Below are 14,467 nucleotides of genomic sequence, written 5' to 3'. Positions count from 1 at the left end.
AAATAGAAGAAAAAACAATTAGGCCCCCTGTGATTTAAAGGAAATTTATAGGAATTTTAAAGGATTTTATTCCTATAGAAATTTTTCCTACGTAGCCATTTGAATCAAAGAAATGGATCTTATGGAATCCTATAAAATTCCTATAGATTGTCTAATGCCATGCAAGTTTTGGAGGAATTCTAACATGCGGTAAAACCTCTTAGAAACTTTCCTTTGAGTCTTTATCTCTCCTCTAATTCCTGTGTTTTTCCTGCGGTCCAATCAAATGATCATTACTGTGTTTTTCCTATGTTTTGCAATCCTCTGTTTTACACTTACATTCCTATCAAAATCCCGCGTTTTTCCTATTCCTATGTTTTCTCATTACTAAGGGCCCTTTTGAATCGCAGGGTAGAAAAAACAGAGGAATAGGAAAACACAGGATTTTGACAAACAAAGGATTGAAAAACACAGGAAAAATATAGGAATGGTCGTTTGATTAGAGCGCAGGAAAAACGCAGGAATCGGATGAGAGAGATAGACTCAAAGGAAATTTTCCAAGAGGTTGGAGCTCTTGCCAAATTTCCTCCAAAATCCACATGCAATGTGCCATTCCATAGGAATTTTATAGGATTTGGAAAACTTCAATCCTTTGAATCAAAGGGCCAAATAGGAAAATTTCGTATAGGATTTGAATCCTACGAAATTCCTAAATAAATCATTTATTCAAAGGGGCCCTAAGATTCAAAGGGGCCCTTAATGTGCTGTCAATTTAGATCTAATCTAATTACTAATGACAGATTAAGGAAGCGGTTAGTTTTGATATATATACCTGATGGGGATCACCACCCTCCTCTAGGCCGGGCTCGCCGGCTGGCTCATCGGCGGCGCCCTTCTTCTTCTTCTTGCAGCGAACGACGACGGCGTGGCGCGGGCGGTCCATGCGCGCCGCCGCCTGCGCCTGGAGAGGCCGTCGCGACGGCGAAGTGGGTAGAGGAGCCACACGGTTCCATCTACAAGCAAGCAGTCGAGGAGCCGCCGCCGCAACGTGTGCGGCCATGATCATCGCTTCAAGGTACTCCTGCTCTTTGTTTTCCTTTTGGTACTTTCCTTCCTCGTCCCATAATATAAGGAGATTTTTTATGGTCTAACGGTACCGTGCGGTACCAAATCCTGGCCGTTGGATCTGGCCCGATCCAATAGCTGGTAGTGTTTGGTACCGCGAGGTATCAAATATGTCCATGTTGCAGTACCTCGCGTAGACGAGAGGTGGGAGGGCAAAAATATACCTTCAAGTGTAATAGATGGGAGGAATATACGGGCCACAGGTGGAATTTCTCACACTTTCCATCCTTTTCTGCGCTGCCGCCGCGTTTCTCTCCCCCCTCCCCCCGGCGCCGCCGTGTTCCTCCTCCGGCGAGATCGATTGTGGCACAACTTCGTGGTCCTCCGCCAACCGCCGCCTGGATCGACGCCATCAACGCCGCCGCTGCCTGGACGTCAACTCCGCCGTCACCTCCTGGACATCAACTCCGCCACCATCGGGAACGATAACTTGGACGCTGCCGCCACCGAGAATGACGACTCGAACGCCGCATCCACCCTTGCTCATCTTTTCTCTCCCGATCCTACCCATTGTAGGATCAAGGAGGCCGACTAGAGGGGGGGTGAATAGGCGATTTTAAAACTTAATGGCACTTAAACAAAACTAACCTAAGTTGCTAGGCAAGGTAAAGTGCAAGGTTAACTAAGCAACTAAGTTAAGTTTTGCAAACCTAGGTGATATGGGCTCAAATATGTCTCTATGAATGTAAATAGCAAAAATGTAAATGCAACAAATAAATGAGACAAGAGACAAGGAATTTTTCACCGAGGTTCGGAAACTCGCCGGTTTCCTAATCCCCGTTGAGGCGAGCCCAACTCCACCGCTCAACCACGAAGCCACCGCACGCCCCCTTCGTCAAGGGGTGGGCAAGGCGGGAGCCGGCCCACGGAGAGGACTACCCAAGCCTCGATCACTCGGGGTAGTTCTTCCTTCACTCTGAAGGTGGTGAACTCCAAACCACTCACAAACGGCGCCAGGCCTCCTCCACAATCTCCTCGGAGAGGTCACCGGGCAACACCTATACAAGCTGTCTAGGAGGCGGCAACCTCCAAGAGTAACAAGTCTAGGATGCTTGCCGAGGATGATCAAGTGCCATACTAGCTAAAACAATAAAGCAATGCACTTGGATTGGCTTAACTCACTCTCTAACACCTCACTAGATAAGCTAAGTGCACAAGGGTGTGAGAGCTCTTGCAAGGGTTCAAGATAATGCAATGGAGTGCCAAAACCTTGCCCTTGCTGCTGGGGAGTGGGTATATATACCCCCAACCACCAAAACTAGCCGTTGGAGTCGAAATCCCCAACTCTGTGCTCTGCCGGTCAGACCGCCATAGAGTGGCCGGTCAGACCGGACTACTTTGTAACGGCTAGAAAACTAGCCGTTACAGGGCAATCATTGAGCCCACTCAACCTGGCTGGTCTGACCGCAGTGTAGTAGCCGGTCAGACCGCCATCGGCTCGGTCTGACCGGTTGTGGCTCTGGCGACTCTGTATCGCCACCAAAAACCAGACCAGTACAACAGACCAGTGGGGCCGGTCAGACAAGCCTTATCATGCCGGTCAGACCGGCTAACAGGCCCGGTCAGACCGGCCTAAGGCCCATGGTCAGACCGCAGGTCACTTTTCAGCTTAACCGACCGTTAGTAAAACGGTGATATCTCTTGACTCGGGTCTCGGAATTTGGCGTTCTTGGACTCTATGGAAAGATTATTCAAAGGGCCATCCAACCCATGAAAAAAACCATCCAAGAAACACAACTTAAGTCAAGGATAAAGGGCTCACACTCCAAAGGACATCCACCGGACATACCCACAAGATGTCACTCACTCCTATTGGACATGCCCACTTCTCTCTTGGTTTAGGACTTGAGAAAACTCATCACACTTGGCTAGACAAGCCCACCAAATACACCTACATGCATATGAACTAATATGGCACAAGATCATTCACAAGCTCGCTTCATAGACTCCTTTTGATAGTACGGCGCCTATCTAGCAAATCCGGTCTACACCAAACACCAAGACCGGGAAAAGACTAAGAAAACATTCTTAGCTACATTATACCTTTGCCTTGCGCCATCCATCTTGGGGTCAAGCTTGAGCCGAGATCAACACTTGTGACCATCCGGTTGAACCATGTTTATGCCGAGGTCTTGTCCATCCTTTGTCAAGACTTTATTCTCATCACAAGCTTGACTTCATTATTGCCAACATGACGATGTCCTTGGCTTGGTGACCACTAACCCATGGTGTCATTCATTAGCCTCATCGTAGTGGGACCTATTCCTTTTCACACATCAAAGGAGAACATTAGTCTCAACAAATCGGTTGCCATCCTTCACTTGATGACCAACCGGTTGCATATGAAAGATATGGATATGTTTGTTGAGTATTCATTAACATCACAAGTGTCATATACTCGTATGCAAGCTCAAGTGCAAATATCCAATATAAATAATAGGTGAACAACATGGATCTAGAACATGCACAATAAATGTATAGGATTTGCTCCCCCTAAATATATGCATACAAATAAATATACAAGAGATGCAAGTGTATGCATAATTAGAGAATGACCAATGGGGGTTTATCCTATACATATAGAGAAGGCATATGTAGTAATGATGTAGACCAACATAAAACATATACCTTCATGATCTCCATGTTCTCAATGTAAATGAGACTAAATAAGATAACATTCGAGTAAACATTAGTCTCACACTTATATATCAATAGCATGGAAATCATATATATGAACCTATCAAAAAGTAGGAGATAAGAAGTGGTACATATCGTTTTATCTCCATGCATTTCATCCTTGTCATGATTAAGGTCCATCACAAAAGAATGCATGTCTTCCACATCTTATTATCGGGAAATAACCTAGTAGACAACTTATGCAAAAGAGAGGTTAATCCCATAAACATCGGTTTATCATCTATCACCAAAGTAACAATTACACAAATTGTTTAATCCAAGATCTTTCAATCTTTTCTCTCTTTGGTGATGGATAATAACCCGATATAAACAATATAGAGATATGAGATGAAAAATGATTTCAAATCAAGATAGAAATCTTATAATAAACAAAATATAGAATAAACTCCCCCTCAAGATGTGCATACATATGGATATGAAGGAACGCATATGCACATAATCAATAAAGATCAAATAGGAAGCTCACGCTATATTTTGGATCCACAAGAGAGACCAAGTTAGAATATGGTGAAGTTTAATACATACCGCTCATCATTTTTACTTTCATATCCAAATGAGACTAGTCAAAGAAAGGCTCATAAAAATGATTAGTCTCATATAGTTAGATTTGTCATTAATCACCAAAACCAAATTAAGACACTTGAACTTACACCCATCACGGACTCGGCCGTGGCGAGCCTGCCCCTGTAGGCCTTGCTCTGAACCGCATCGAGCAACAGCACCTCCTTGGGCAGGAGGCGATGATGGCTCCTAGCGATGGCGCATGCGTGGTGGGCGGGGACGGGGCCATGTGCGGTGGCGAGCAGAGGGCGCCCAACGGCGCGTGGAGGTACACGCGGATGGGTGCCTAGGAGCGCTCTAGGGAGCTCCCGGAGGATGAGGGAATGGCTTGCGACCCTCTCCTTCCCCCAGGTGGTTGGATTTGCCGGCGAGGACGGCGGCGCCTAGTAGTGTGACGATAGGTGGAGGTGGCGGCAGCAATGGGGGAACGACTGACGGCAACGGGGGATGGCGGATGGCGGGGTAGCGCGGCAATGGCGCTGAGGTGAAGGAGACGGGGAGGGAATGGGGTAGGGTTTGAGTATTGTGGGGTGAGATTAGGATGTATTTTTAGAAAAACCCCTATGTTTTTTTACAACGCTACCCCTAGAAGCAAAATTTTCTCTTATTCACGTTTTATTTTTTTTGGAAGACGAGATGTTTTATGGATAAGTGATAACCGGATGTCTGTCGGTTTGAGGACGTATACAATATTTGGTGTAAACGTGAGGAGCTTTTTACAAAATAGCTAACCACGTACAATTTTTTTCGAGGATAAAAAAATTTCAAAAAAGAGAAAAACGGATCGGTTAGGTTAGGGCTGTTGTTAGCTGGATTGCATTTCTAACATAATCATGTGTTTATTCTACTTCTCTGTTATTCTATTCACGGTATTCAAAGGCCCTAATTAGTATAAAAATATGCTGCATTGATCAGGTGAAGGGCAGCAGGATTAGCACAACAACACTAGAAAGGAGCTAGATAGAGGAACATCATGCATTTGATGAATACAATTAGGCACGTACAGCCCACATAACCCGGTGGTGAAGGCGGAGATTTCATCATGCCTTAATTACAAAACGAACACTAAAACATTTGATGACTGTTGTGCCATGGGCCAATAGTCCGTACTATCTGCACTAAAATAACAAAAATTTCAGGCTACTATCTTAATCCCCCATGACTATCAGCTATCTCAAATTGTCGCCGAATCTGCAACCATTTTGCTCCGTGCGTTCTCTAGTGCCCTCTTCCGACGAGACACCATGAGTCCAATAATTGTCCCAGTAATCTGCGTTGCCCTCGCCATTACCCACACTGCAATCTGCCAAAGCACCAACAATAATAAAATGTTAATTAATTGTTAACCTATCGACGAAAAAAAACACAACGATAATAACAAATCCAAGTTGTACATTACATATATACATACCCTGCATATGTGTGGATCCAAGGCCTTGTCGATCTTGTGGACGAGCGTGTTCATCTCGGCCTGGAAGTCGTCGTACAAGGGCTTGACGTCGGAGTTGAAGGCGTACTCGGCGAGGCTATCCATGGGCGCCCTGTGGCTGACGGCTTCCAGGGCGTCGTCCAGCAAGACGTGGGTCACCGCCGCGAGGCCTCGCAGCGCTCGCAGGTACGACTCCACCGTCTTCTTGCTCACCTTCCGATCGTACGAGTCGTCCGCGGCCGCCATCACGATGTTCACGTACATCCTCACAGTCTGTTCATTATATACAAGAGTTAAAAAGAATCTTAGGTCCCGTTCTTTTCTCAAACTAAGAGTTAGATGAAGATTTTCGTGGCACGTTTTTTAAACTGCTAAACGGTGCGTTTCGTGCTAAAATTTTCTATATGAAAGTTGCTCTAAAATATCATATTAGTCTATTTTTCAAGTTTGTAATAATTAAAACTCAATCAATTATATGTTAATACCACCTCGTTTTGCATAAAAACTTAATCTTCATCTTCAGAAGAAAAGAACACCACCTAGTCAATTGATCATGACTAAACCTTGCTAGCTATATTAATCCTGCTTTTGCGATCATTTTAAGATATAATTAAAGTCGTTGACTTTTAGATGTATTTTATTATTCTTTTAAAAAAGATAATTATCAATTATTTTGTTGTAATTTGTTTCATGATTAAAGGGAATTTAAACATAATTTATATATACTTTTTATATCTACATAATTGTTTTGAATGGATGGTAATTCTTATGTTTAAAAGTTAACAATGTAATCTATTAAGAAATGGTGGAAGTAGCAACAAAACAAAAAAAAAATTCTAGAGTAGGAGCGTTACGTACCCTGTGGACTGTTTCTGTAGATGTTTCGTTTGGCGCAGCGAGATTGAGCTCCGCAGTATGCTGAAATTTTCGGAAAAAGCAATACGTTAATTAGAGTAAGAGTTGTGTTGCATAATCAAGAAGAATACTAGTACTAGTAATTAGTGAGAGGTACAGTAGAATATTTAATTAGATGGTTACTCTATTAACTTATTAAAGGAATAGAAAAAGAAATCTCCACGTTCGCACTCACGGCCTAGAAATTCCCATATTAATCGGAGAAAAATAAAAACATAGCCCACATAGAAATACAATTTAGAAATAGGTAAAATTCGGAATTAAAAAAATAGGAAATATTAGAAGAGGAGACTAGAGTCCATATAGAAATACAATGGAGAAACAATAGAAATTCGGAATTTAAAATAAGGAATATTAGAAGTAGAGTATAGATTCCATATAGAAATACAATTAAGAAAGAATAGAAATTCGGAATTAAAAATAAGGAATATTAGAAGTAGAGTATAGAGTCCATATAGAAATACAATTAAGAAACAATAGAAATTCGGAATTAAAAAATAAGGAATATTGGAAGAGGAGACTAGAGTCCATATAGAAATACAATTGAGAAACAATAGAAATTCGGAATTAAAAAATAAGGAATATTGGAAGAGGAGACTAGAGTCCATATAGAAATACAATTGAGAAACGATAGAAATTCGGAATTAAAAATAAGGAATATTAGAAGTAGAGTATAGAGTCCATATAGGAATTTAAAATTTAAAACTAACTAAAATTCAGAATAAATATAATAAAATTAAAAGTAGAGTTTAGGGTTCGTATAAAAATACAATTTACAAATAACTAAAATTCGGAATTTAAAAAAAAACATGAGAAGAAGAATCTAAAGTCAATACAGGAATATAATTTATAAGTAACTGAAATTCGAAATTAAAAATTAAAGAATATCGAAAGATGAGTTTAGAGTCTACATAAAAAAACAATTAGAAATAATAAAACTTCAAAGTTAAAAATAAATAATATTGGAAGAAGAGCCTAGAGTCTATATACAAATACAGATAACGAAAATTCGGAATTAAAATAAATATATTGAAAGACGAGTCTAGAGTTCATATAGGAATATAATTTACAAATAACTAAAATTTGATATTAAAAATAATTAGTAACTAACACGTATATAAAATACAATATGAATATTACACATTAGTAGTTTCGTAAAGTTAGTACAAAATTTAAAATTATGTTGTCATTTTAATATATTTAAATAATATGTTGAGAAGACATATATGTTATTATATGAGAGAAAATATAATGATGCTAGCCGCGCAATCTGTACGAACCACCATACTAGTTACCATGACACGAGAAGCCATGACGAGAGCATCCTTTGCTGCCAGGCATACCCCCGCCGACTTCTCCGTGGCCTCAGCGTACTGCATTTAATTAATTCCCACCAAAAGATCATCAAAATTACTGCACAATTAATTTATTGCTCATAACACATAGAAATTTAAAATGGTGAACTATTTATTGCACGTGTACATGTACTTACCAGACAACCATCATCTATGGAGATGATTTCACGGTAGTGCTTCAAGACTTTCTCCTTCTCCTCTTGCAGATAATCGGATGGTCGTCGCGGCGGCGCCGGCGGTGCGCCGCCGCCGTCGCCTTTCTGGCACTGCACCGCCGTCAGAGGCGGTCGGGCGGCCGTCGTTATCCTGCAGGACTGCGTCGTCGTCTTCAGTCTTGGGAGGCAGCAATTACGTTGGCTCGCCGCCGGCGAGATGGCCGGCGAGGTAAGCGGACTCCTCCTGATCGACAATGCCGTCGCCGGCGAACACGAAAAGAGACAGCTCTGCAGCGTGGTGGCCATGGCGATCGAGCAGATTGTTGGACACGATCGAGAACAATGTACTGTTCCAATTGCAGAAAGTGGCGATCAAGTAGCTTGTCGGCCACGATCGAAACAATGTACTGTTGCAATTGCAGACTCAGAGAGTTAGTGACTGATAGTAAGCTATTTATTATAACTCATCTAGCCAGATATATCCGACTCGGATTAGTAGTTTATGTCCAGTCGGCCGGAGTTCTTTTTGGAATCGGATTTATCGTTCCAACGCTGCTTGCTGAAATAGTCCGAATCGCCGCTAGCTTGTGATCCTATCCGACACATGCACATACGTACGTACGTACGCGTGAGGCGCAACAAAATCCATCCTGTACATCGCAATAACATGCATTTCGTGCGGTCGTTGTGTCGCTTCTAACTACCGGGCAAATATAATACTCCCTCCGTAATTTTTTTATAAATTTGACAATTCATCTTATTTAAAAAAATATATAATTATTATTTGTTTTATTGTGGCTTGATGTATCATCAAATATTTTTTAAGCATGACTTAATTCTTTTTATATTTGCTCAAAAAATTTAAATAAATTCGAAATGCAATCCAATAAAAAGTCGATATATTAGATGGGCTACGATTGTAGCAACTTAATTAGAATATTGGACTAGACTGAGAAAATCCTAATTAAGTTGATACAAGCGAAGTTGAAGAAACTTACTTCCTCACCGGAGATTAAACCGATCTAGCCTCGTTCGAAAACTAAGAACTCGCCGAAAAGGGTGGCAACACGTGAAAAATTGTATACAAAAGATACCTTATAAGGTCCGTGTAATATATATCCCTAATCTAGCTGAGTCCGATTCAAACATGATTCGACCGCCCAGAGATTTATCTCCTAAAAAGAAAACGAAAATTACGCACCGGCCTAAATATAACAATTATTATTTCCAAAACTAAACCTAAAACAACTCTAACTAGTTCAATCCACTTTCGAACTGAACCACCTTTCCTACGTCGTCAATCCCTCCTGTTGACTGTTGACAGTCGTTACAGACAAACTTCGATTGTCAATATAACTAAAATAATAGAGAATTAGCTATGCTTGCAATGCATATTTATTCCAGAATAATATAATTCCACTTGTACTTGGAGAATAATATGTTGTAGGAATTTATCAAATAAAATAAGGAGAAAATGAAGAAAAACTCACTCCTAAGCAATTTTATGGATAAGAGGGCCCACAAGTCAAGTGTAACCGTCTGTAAACCGCTTTAACTGCCACAACCGCCTAAAGGACCCACATAGCAAGCTTATGAATAAGAGGGCCCACAAGTCAGGTGTAACTGTCCGGAAACCACATTAACTGCCACAACCGCCTAGAGGACCCACATGTGAGTGACCCTGCCGATGCTGGAGGCCTGCTGGGCCGGCCTAGGTACCCTGGCTGCTACGGCTCAGCTCGGCGCTCCACGTGGACATCCAGGATCACTTCTCAACGACGGTTACAAGGGCAAAACTGACATTACGCATTAGGATAACCGTTATACCAGCCCTATAAAAGGAGGAGCTCATTCACTCTCTCAACACACTCAAGCAAGCTCAAATTAAGGCCCTATATGGCATGCTAGCACAACTGCATAGGGGACACCCACATAGCTAGCAAATAAAACATATCAGAAACGGACGAAAACTATCTCCACTAGAAAATTGAGGGGAACAAATTACTTTTGCATCGTAAGAGAGAGATAGTTGATGCATAATCTTTGAATTCGTAATGCTAGTATAAAGTGTTGAACAAGGTTCACTCAAACATCAAATCTTTTTGGAGATTTCGATGCAACGGCAATTGTCTTTCTTCGGTCGTATAAGCCATTAATAATCAATGTGAACATTTATACAATCTTGCTGAAGAAACTATTTCGTACATCATTTTAGAATACCTAAATCTCATCTACAAATATCTACTATCACAAAAGGTAGTACATAGCACTCCTGCATAATCCAACTTTCAAAGCATGTAGGCGAAGCTGTGTGATACATCACTATTCTGAAGGTAACACAAAATAGTATTCCTTTTATTTGGGCTGGGTGTAACTAGCTGTTGTGATGACTAGTAGTTTTTTTGTTGTCATAGTGCAGCATTTTATTGTAAGCATGTGCAAACATTTCAGTGAAAATCGCCTCTGCTGCGACACAGAACCATTGCTTGAGCCTTGATCTAGCCAAATTCAGGCCATCTGACAGAGTCATCTTTTGAGTTCATTGTCTTTGATGACCTGGTCTTACTAGGCTCATCTGTCCAAACCATTTCCATCTGCAGAAATTATTAACTTAGAAATCTGATAATTTTATTTGTGTGATGACTGTCCAATGTTTTGTTTATGACATAGGAATATATACCTCACCAACAACTACCGTGTCTCCCTCTTTAACTCCACGTTTGATTAGAGTTTTGTTGACACCACATGCCTCTAAAGCATGCTGAAATCGTTTCAAGGATTCTGAATACCTGCATTTGGAAAGAGATCAGATATTACAATTACTTAATTAGTAATCTTAAAAGAGGTCAATTTAGATAAACGACCAGTAATGCAGTCTTAAAATCGCTTTCTGAGACTGATCTTCCAAAGTGTAACGAGTGAGCACTGTACAAAGAAACTACTTACTGCCAATTAGTCATCTGAACAAAACGTTCAATTCCAGCTCCAACAACGTTCCATGTATTCGTGCCCTTATCATGAAAAATCTCAAATTCGTTCATGGGAGCTCTCCTTTCCCTTTTTATTGCATCAGCCACATGATTCAGATTTTCAGGGCCATTCCATTCTGCAGAAACATGCAGTAGTAAGATAAACATCTTAAAACGCAAAAATGTTATGCGTAAGTGTTAACCACGATAATGTAAAACGAATGCTAGTAAGAACACTACTTTAGCATAGATGGTGAAAGTAGCACATATGCATTTAATCTAAAATTGCGAACAGCTATAGTCAGTTAAAGTGCACTTCCATGCTTGAGCACCAGTTAGGCAGTTATTAGCTACTAGTACACTATAATTTGACAGAAAAATTTAGGCTATAGAAATACCTTCGTCATCTTTCATTCTTTGCCTATCTTTCTGTAGAACCTTGTATGCAGCAAGAACAACATCCTCTGTTCCTTGCCTATTCATTGCACTGATGCAATAGGGCTCAATTCCTTCAGCCTGTAGCTTCTCCTGAAACTTATTCCATCTTTCCGATGCCTCTGGAAGATCCATCTTATTGTACACCACTATATAAGGTTTGTCAACCAATGATGGGCTAAATAGCTCCAGTTCTAAACGAACAGCCTCAAACTCATATTCAGGTTGTTCTCCTGAGCCGTCGACAACATGAACCTAAGACCCAAACCAGAAAAATAAACAATAACCAATAAATCGCACATACATTTCTAATATCATATATTCGAGGAGAAATAAGATAACCATGACATAAGAGATGTGGACTTAAAACATAGTAGATCCTAAAGAAAGGAGAGAAAGAGAGAAGGAACATACCAACACTGAACATCTCTCACTATGCCTTAAAAACTCATGCCCCAAGCCATATCCACGGTGAGCACCTTCCAGCAATCCAGGAAGGTCTGCGACTACCATTGTAGCATCAAAATCCAATGAGACCACTCCAAGATTTGGTAATAATGTCGTAAAAGGGTAATTGGCTATAGTTGGCTTTGCTGCACTAATAGCAGTCAGAAGGGTGCTCTTTCCAGCATTTGGGGCGCCTACAATCCCCACATCAGCAACCAGCTTCAGCTCCAAATCTATCCACCTAACAACCACCAATCATCCCAAAATGCAGCTAATGTAAGTCAAAGAAAGAAAACTTGTATATCAAGCAATACAATCTAAACCTGAACTAACATTTGTGTAAGCTAAATGGCTAATTTAACATGGGAAATCATGTCAAAAGCTCACTCCATAGCTAACTAAAAAAAAAAAGCATGAACAATCTTTTCAATGGAGTGAAGAAGAGAGCATACATTTCTGGACCTTTCTCCCCTTTCTCTGCAATCCTTGGCGCCTTATTTGTGCCGGACTTGAATGCGGCATTGCCGCGGCCGCCGCGGCCGCCGGGGAGAAGCAGCGCGCGCTGCCCGGGCCTCATCAGCTCGAGCAGCTCCACGTCGCCGGCGGCGGACCGCACCACCGTCCCCGGCGGCACCTTCACGACGACGTCGTCGCCCTTGGCTCCGGCCTGCTGCCTGCCCTGGCCGTGCGCGCCGCGGCCGGCGCGGAAGTGCACCGACTTGCGGAACGGCAGCAGCGAGTTCATGTCGCCGTCCACCTCCACGAACACGTTCCCGCCGCGGCCGCCGTCGCCGCCCGAGGGCCCTCCCAGCGGCACGTACTTCTCTCGCCGGAATGCCACCACGCCGTTCCCGCCGTCGCCGGCCTTGGCGTATATCTTCGCCGTGTCGAAGCACCGCATCACGGCGGGGACACCCTTCTCCTTCGTCTCCTCCTCCTCGTCGTCGTCGTAGTCCTCGAACACGTCGACTTCCTCGTCGTCGTCTGGGTGGAACACGACAACCTCGTCGTCGTCGTCGTCGTCGTCGTCATTGTCGTATTTGAGCTTTTCAAGCTCCGCAACTGCGATGGCGTCGCCTCGTGGACTCTGCTCGACAGCAGTAGCGACGAACTCCTCGTCGTCGCTGTAGCCGTCGTACTCTGGGTCGAACACCACGACGTCGTCGTCCTCGTCGTCCTCGTCGGGTAAGAAAGCCCGAGCTTCCCTGCCCTTTGCTCCCTCGAAGATGTCCAAGCGGCTGACAACCTGCTCCTCCTCCTCCTCCTCTACGTCGTCAAGGTGTTCGACCAATTGACGAGAAATGGCGCGACTCCTCAGGCCCTCCTGAGGGGCCACCCCCGCGTCGAAATGCCCAATGGTGAGGTCACCGCCGTCCGGCGAGTCCCGCAGAGGGAGCCGAGCAAACGTGGTGGCCCCACGGAGTCCGAGCTCCACCTCATCCTCCTCCTCCTCCTCATCCTCCTCGTCGTCGCCCAACCGCTCGCCATTCCGGCGAGTAAAAGTGGAAGCTCTGGGCTCGGGATTGGCGGTGGGGAAGCGGTCCAGCGTCACCTCCACGGACGCGGGGGCGTTGCGGAGCGGCAGCCTGGTGAAGGTGGTGGCGCCGCCGCCGCCAGCGGCGGACGACGACGCGGATGGGCGGGGAGGAGGGGATGGCTTGAGGGGCCTGGCTGAGCCTCGCTTGCTCCGGGAGCCCTTGGTGTTTCGGCGAGCCTCGGCGGAGAAGAGGCGGAAGGGGAAGGCGGCGGCGGCGGCGACGACGGCGACGGCCGGCGCCATTTCGTGGCTGTTTGAGCTGAGCGAGATTTTTCTTTTTTTTTTTCTTTTTTGGTTCTCCTTGAGCCGAGCGGATAAGATGAGTGGCGTGCGATCTGGACCGTCCATTTCCAGATCGTGCGGCAGGCGATGCGTCATCAGCTTGAGAGTTCCGTTCTTCTTGTGTCGACTGACACCTGTAGCAACAATAATGGTACGGTGAGAAAAAAAATCCAAATTGATAGTACTAGAAATTAATTGCAGAATCATCGTTTGGTTTACAATAAGCCATAAAACGACACATGAGCAACCAAAAATAAATTAGATTAAACTTTTATATACGTATAATTCACAGTTCAAAGGCTAATGTTAAAAGAAAAACAAACTGCAACATAAAAATCCTAAATTTAAGTTTTAAAATTTAAAATTCAGTTTTAGTGAAATTTGACACGGTAGTAAATCTTTATCTGAAGAGAAGTTTATCTGCTTTATCTGGGAGGGATGAAAGTTGAAAGGTAGGAGTACGTTTCAGTTGTGATTCTTATCAAGAGAGAGAGAGAGTCCAGTACACCACGCTATGGCGCCATGCTTAGCCTCGCCGAAATACATTACCGGGAGCAATGCTACACGTATTAAAATTTTCT

General features: G+C 43.2%; 2 protein-coding genes and 1 long non-coding RNA gene across 3 annotated transcripts; 1 reads left to right on the top strand and 2 right to left on the bottom strand.

Annotated features, from left to right (window-relative positions):
- Positions 1-5,326: 5,326 nt before the first annotated feature.
- LOC136357332 (uncharacterized) lies at positions 5,327-6,041 on the bottom strand. Its single transcript, XM_066312510.1, has 2 exons — positions 5,774-6,041; positions 5,327-5,665 (listed from the first exon to the last, which is right to left on the bottom strand). Exons 1-2 carry the CDS (start codon positions 6,035-6,037, stop codon positions 5,537-5,539), a joined length of 393 nt encoding a protein of 130 aa, XP_066168607.1. The 5' UTR covers positions 6,038-6,041; the 3' UTR covers positions 5,327-5,536.
- LOC136357333 (uncharacterized) lies at positions 5,801-8,695 on the top strand. The gene is made up of 2 exons (XR_010742600.1): positions 5,801-5,977; positions 8,268-8,695. It is a non-coding gene; the product is annotated as an uncharacterized lncRNA (long non-coding RNA).
- A 1,636-nt stretch (positions 8,696-10,331) lies between these two features.
- LOC136357331 (probable GTP-binding protein OBGC1, chloroplastic) lies at positions 10,332-13,894 on the bottom strand. The gene is made up of 6 exons (XM_066312509.1): positions 12,520-13,894; positions 12,035-12,308; positions 11,584-11,875; positions 11,163-11,322; positions 10,897-11,005; positions 10,332-10,810 (listed from the first exon to the last, which is right to left on the bottom strand). The coding sequence occupies exons 1-6, from the start codon at positions 13,845-13,847 to the stop codon at positions 10,715-10,717; spliced, it is 2,259 nt and encodes a 752-aa protein (XP_066168606.1). The 5' UTR covers positions 13,848-13,894; the 3' UTR covers positions 10,332-10,714.
- Between the last annotated feature and the right edge of the window lie 573 nt (positions 13,895-14,467).

This window comes from Oryza sativa, chromosome 7, assembly GCF_034140825.1.
Source record: "Oryza sativa Japonica Group chromosome 7, ASM3414082v1".
Taxonomy (NCBI): Eukaryota; Viridiplantae; Streptophyta; class Magnoliopsida; order Poales; family Poaceae; genus Oryza; species Oryza sativa.
This window is presented reverse-complemented; position numbering and strand designations above follow the sequence as displayed.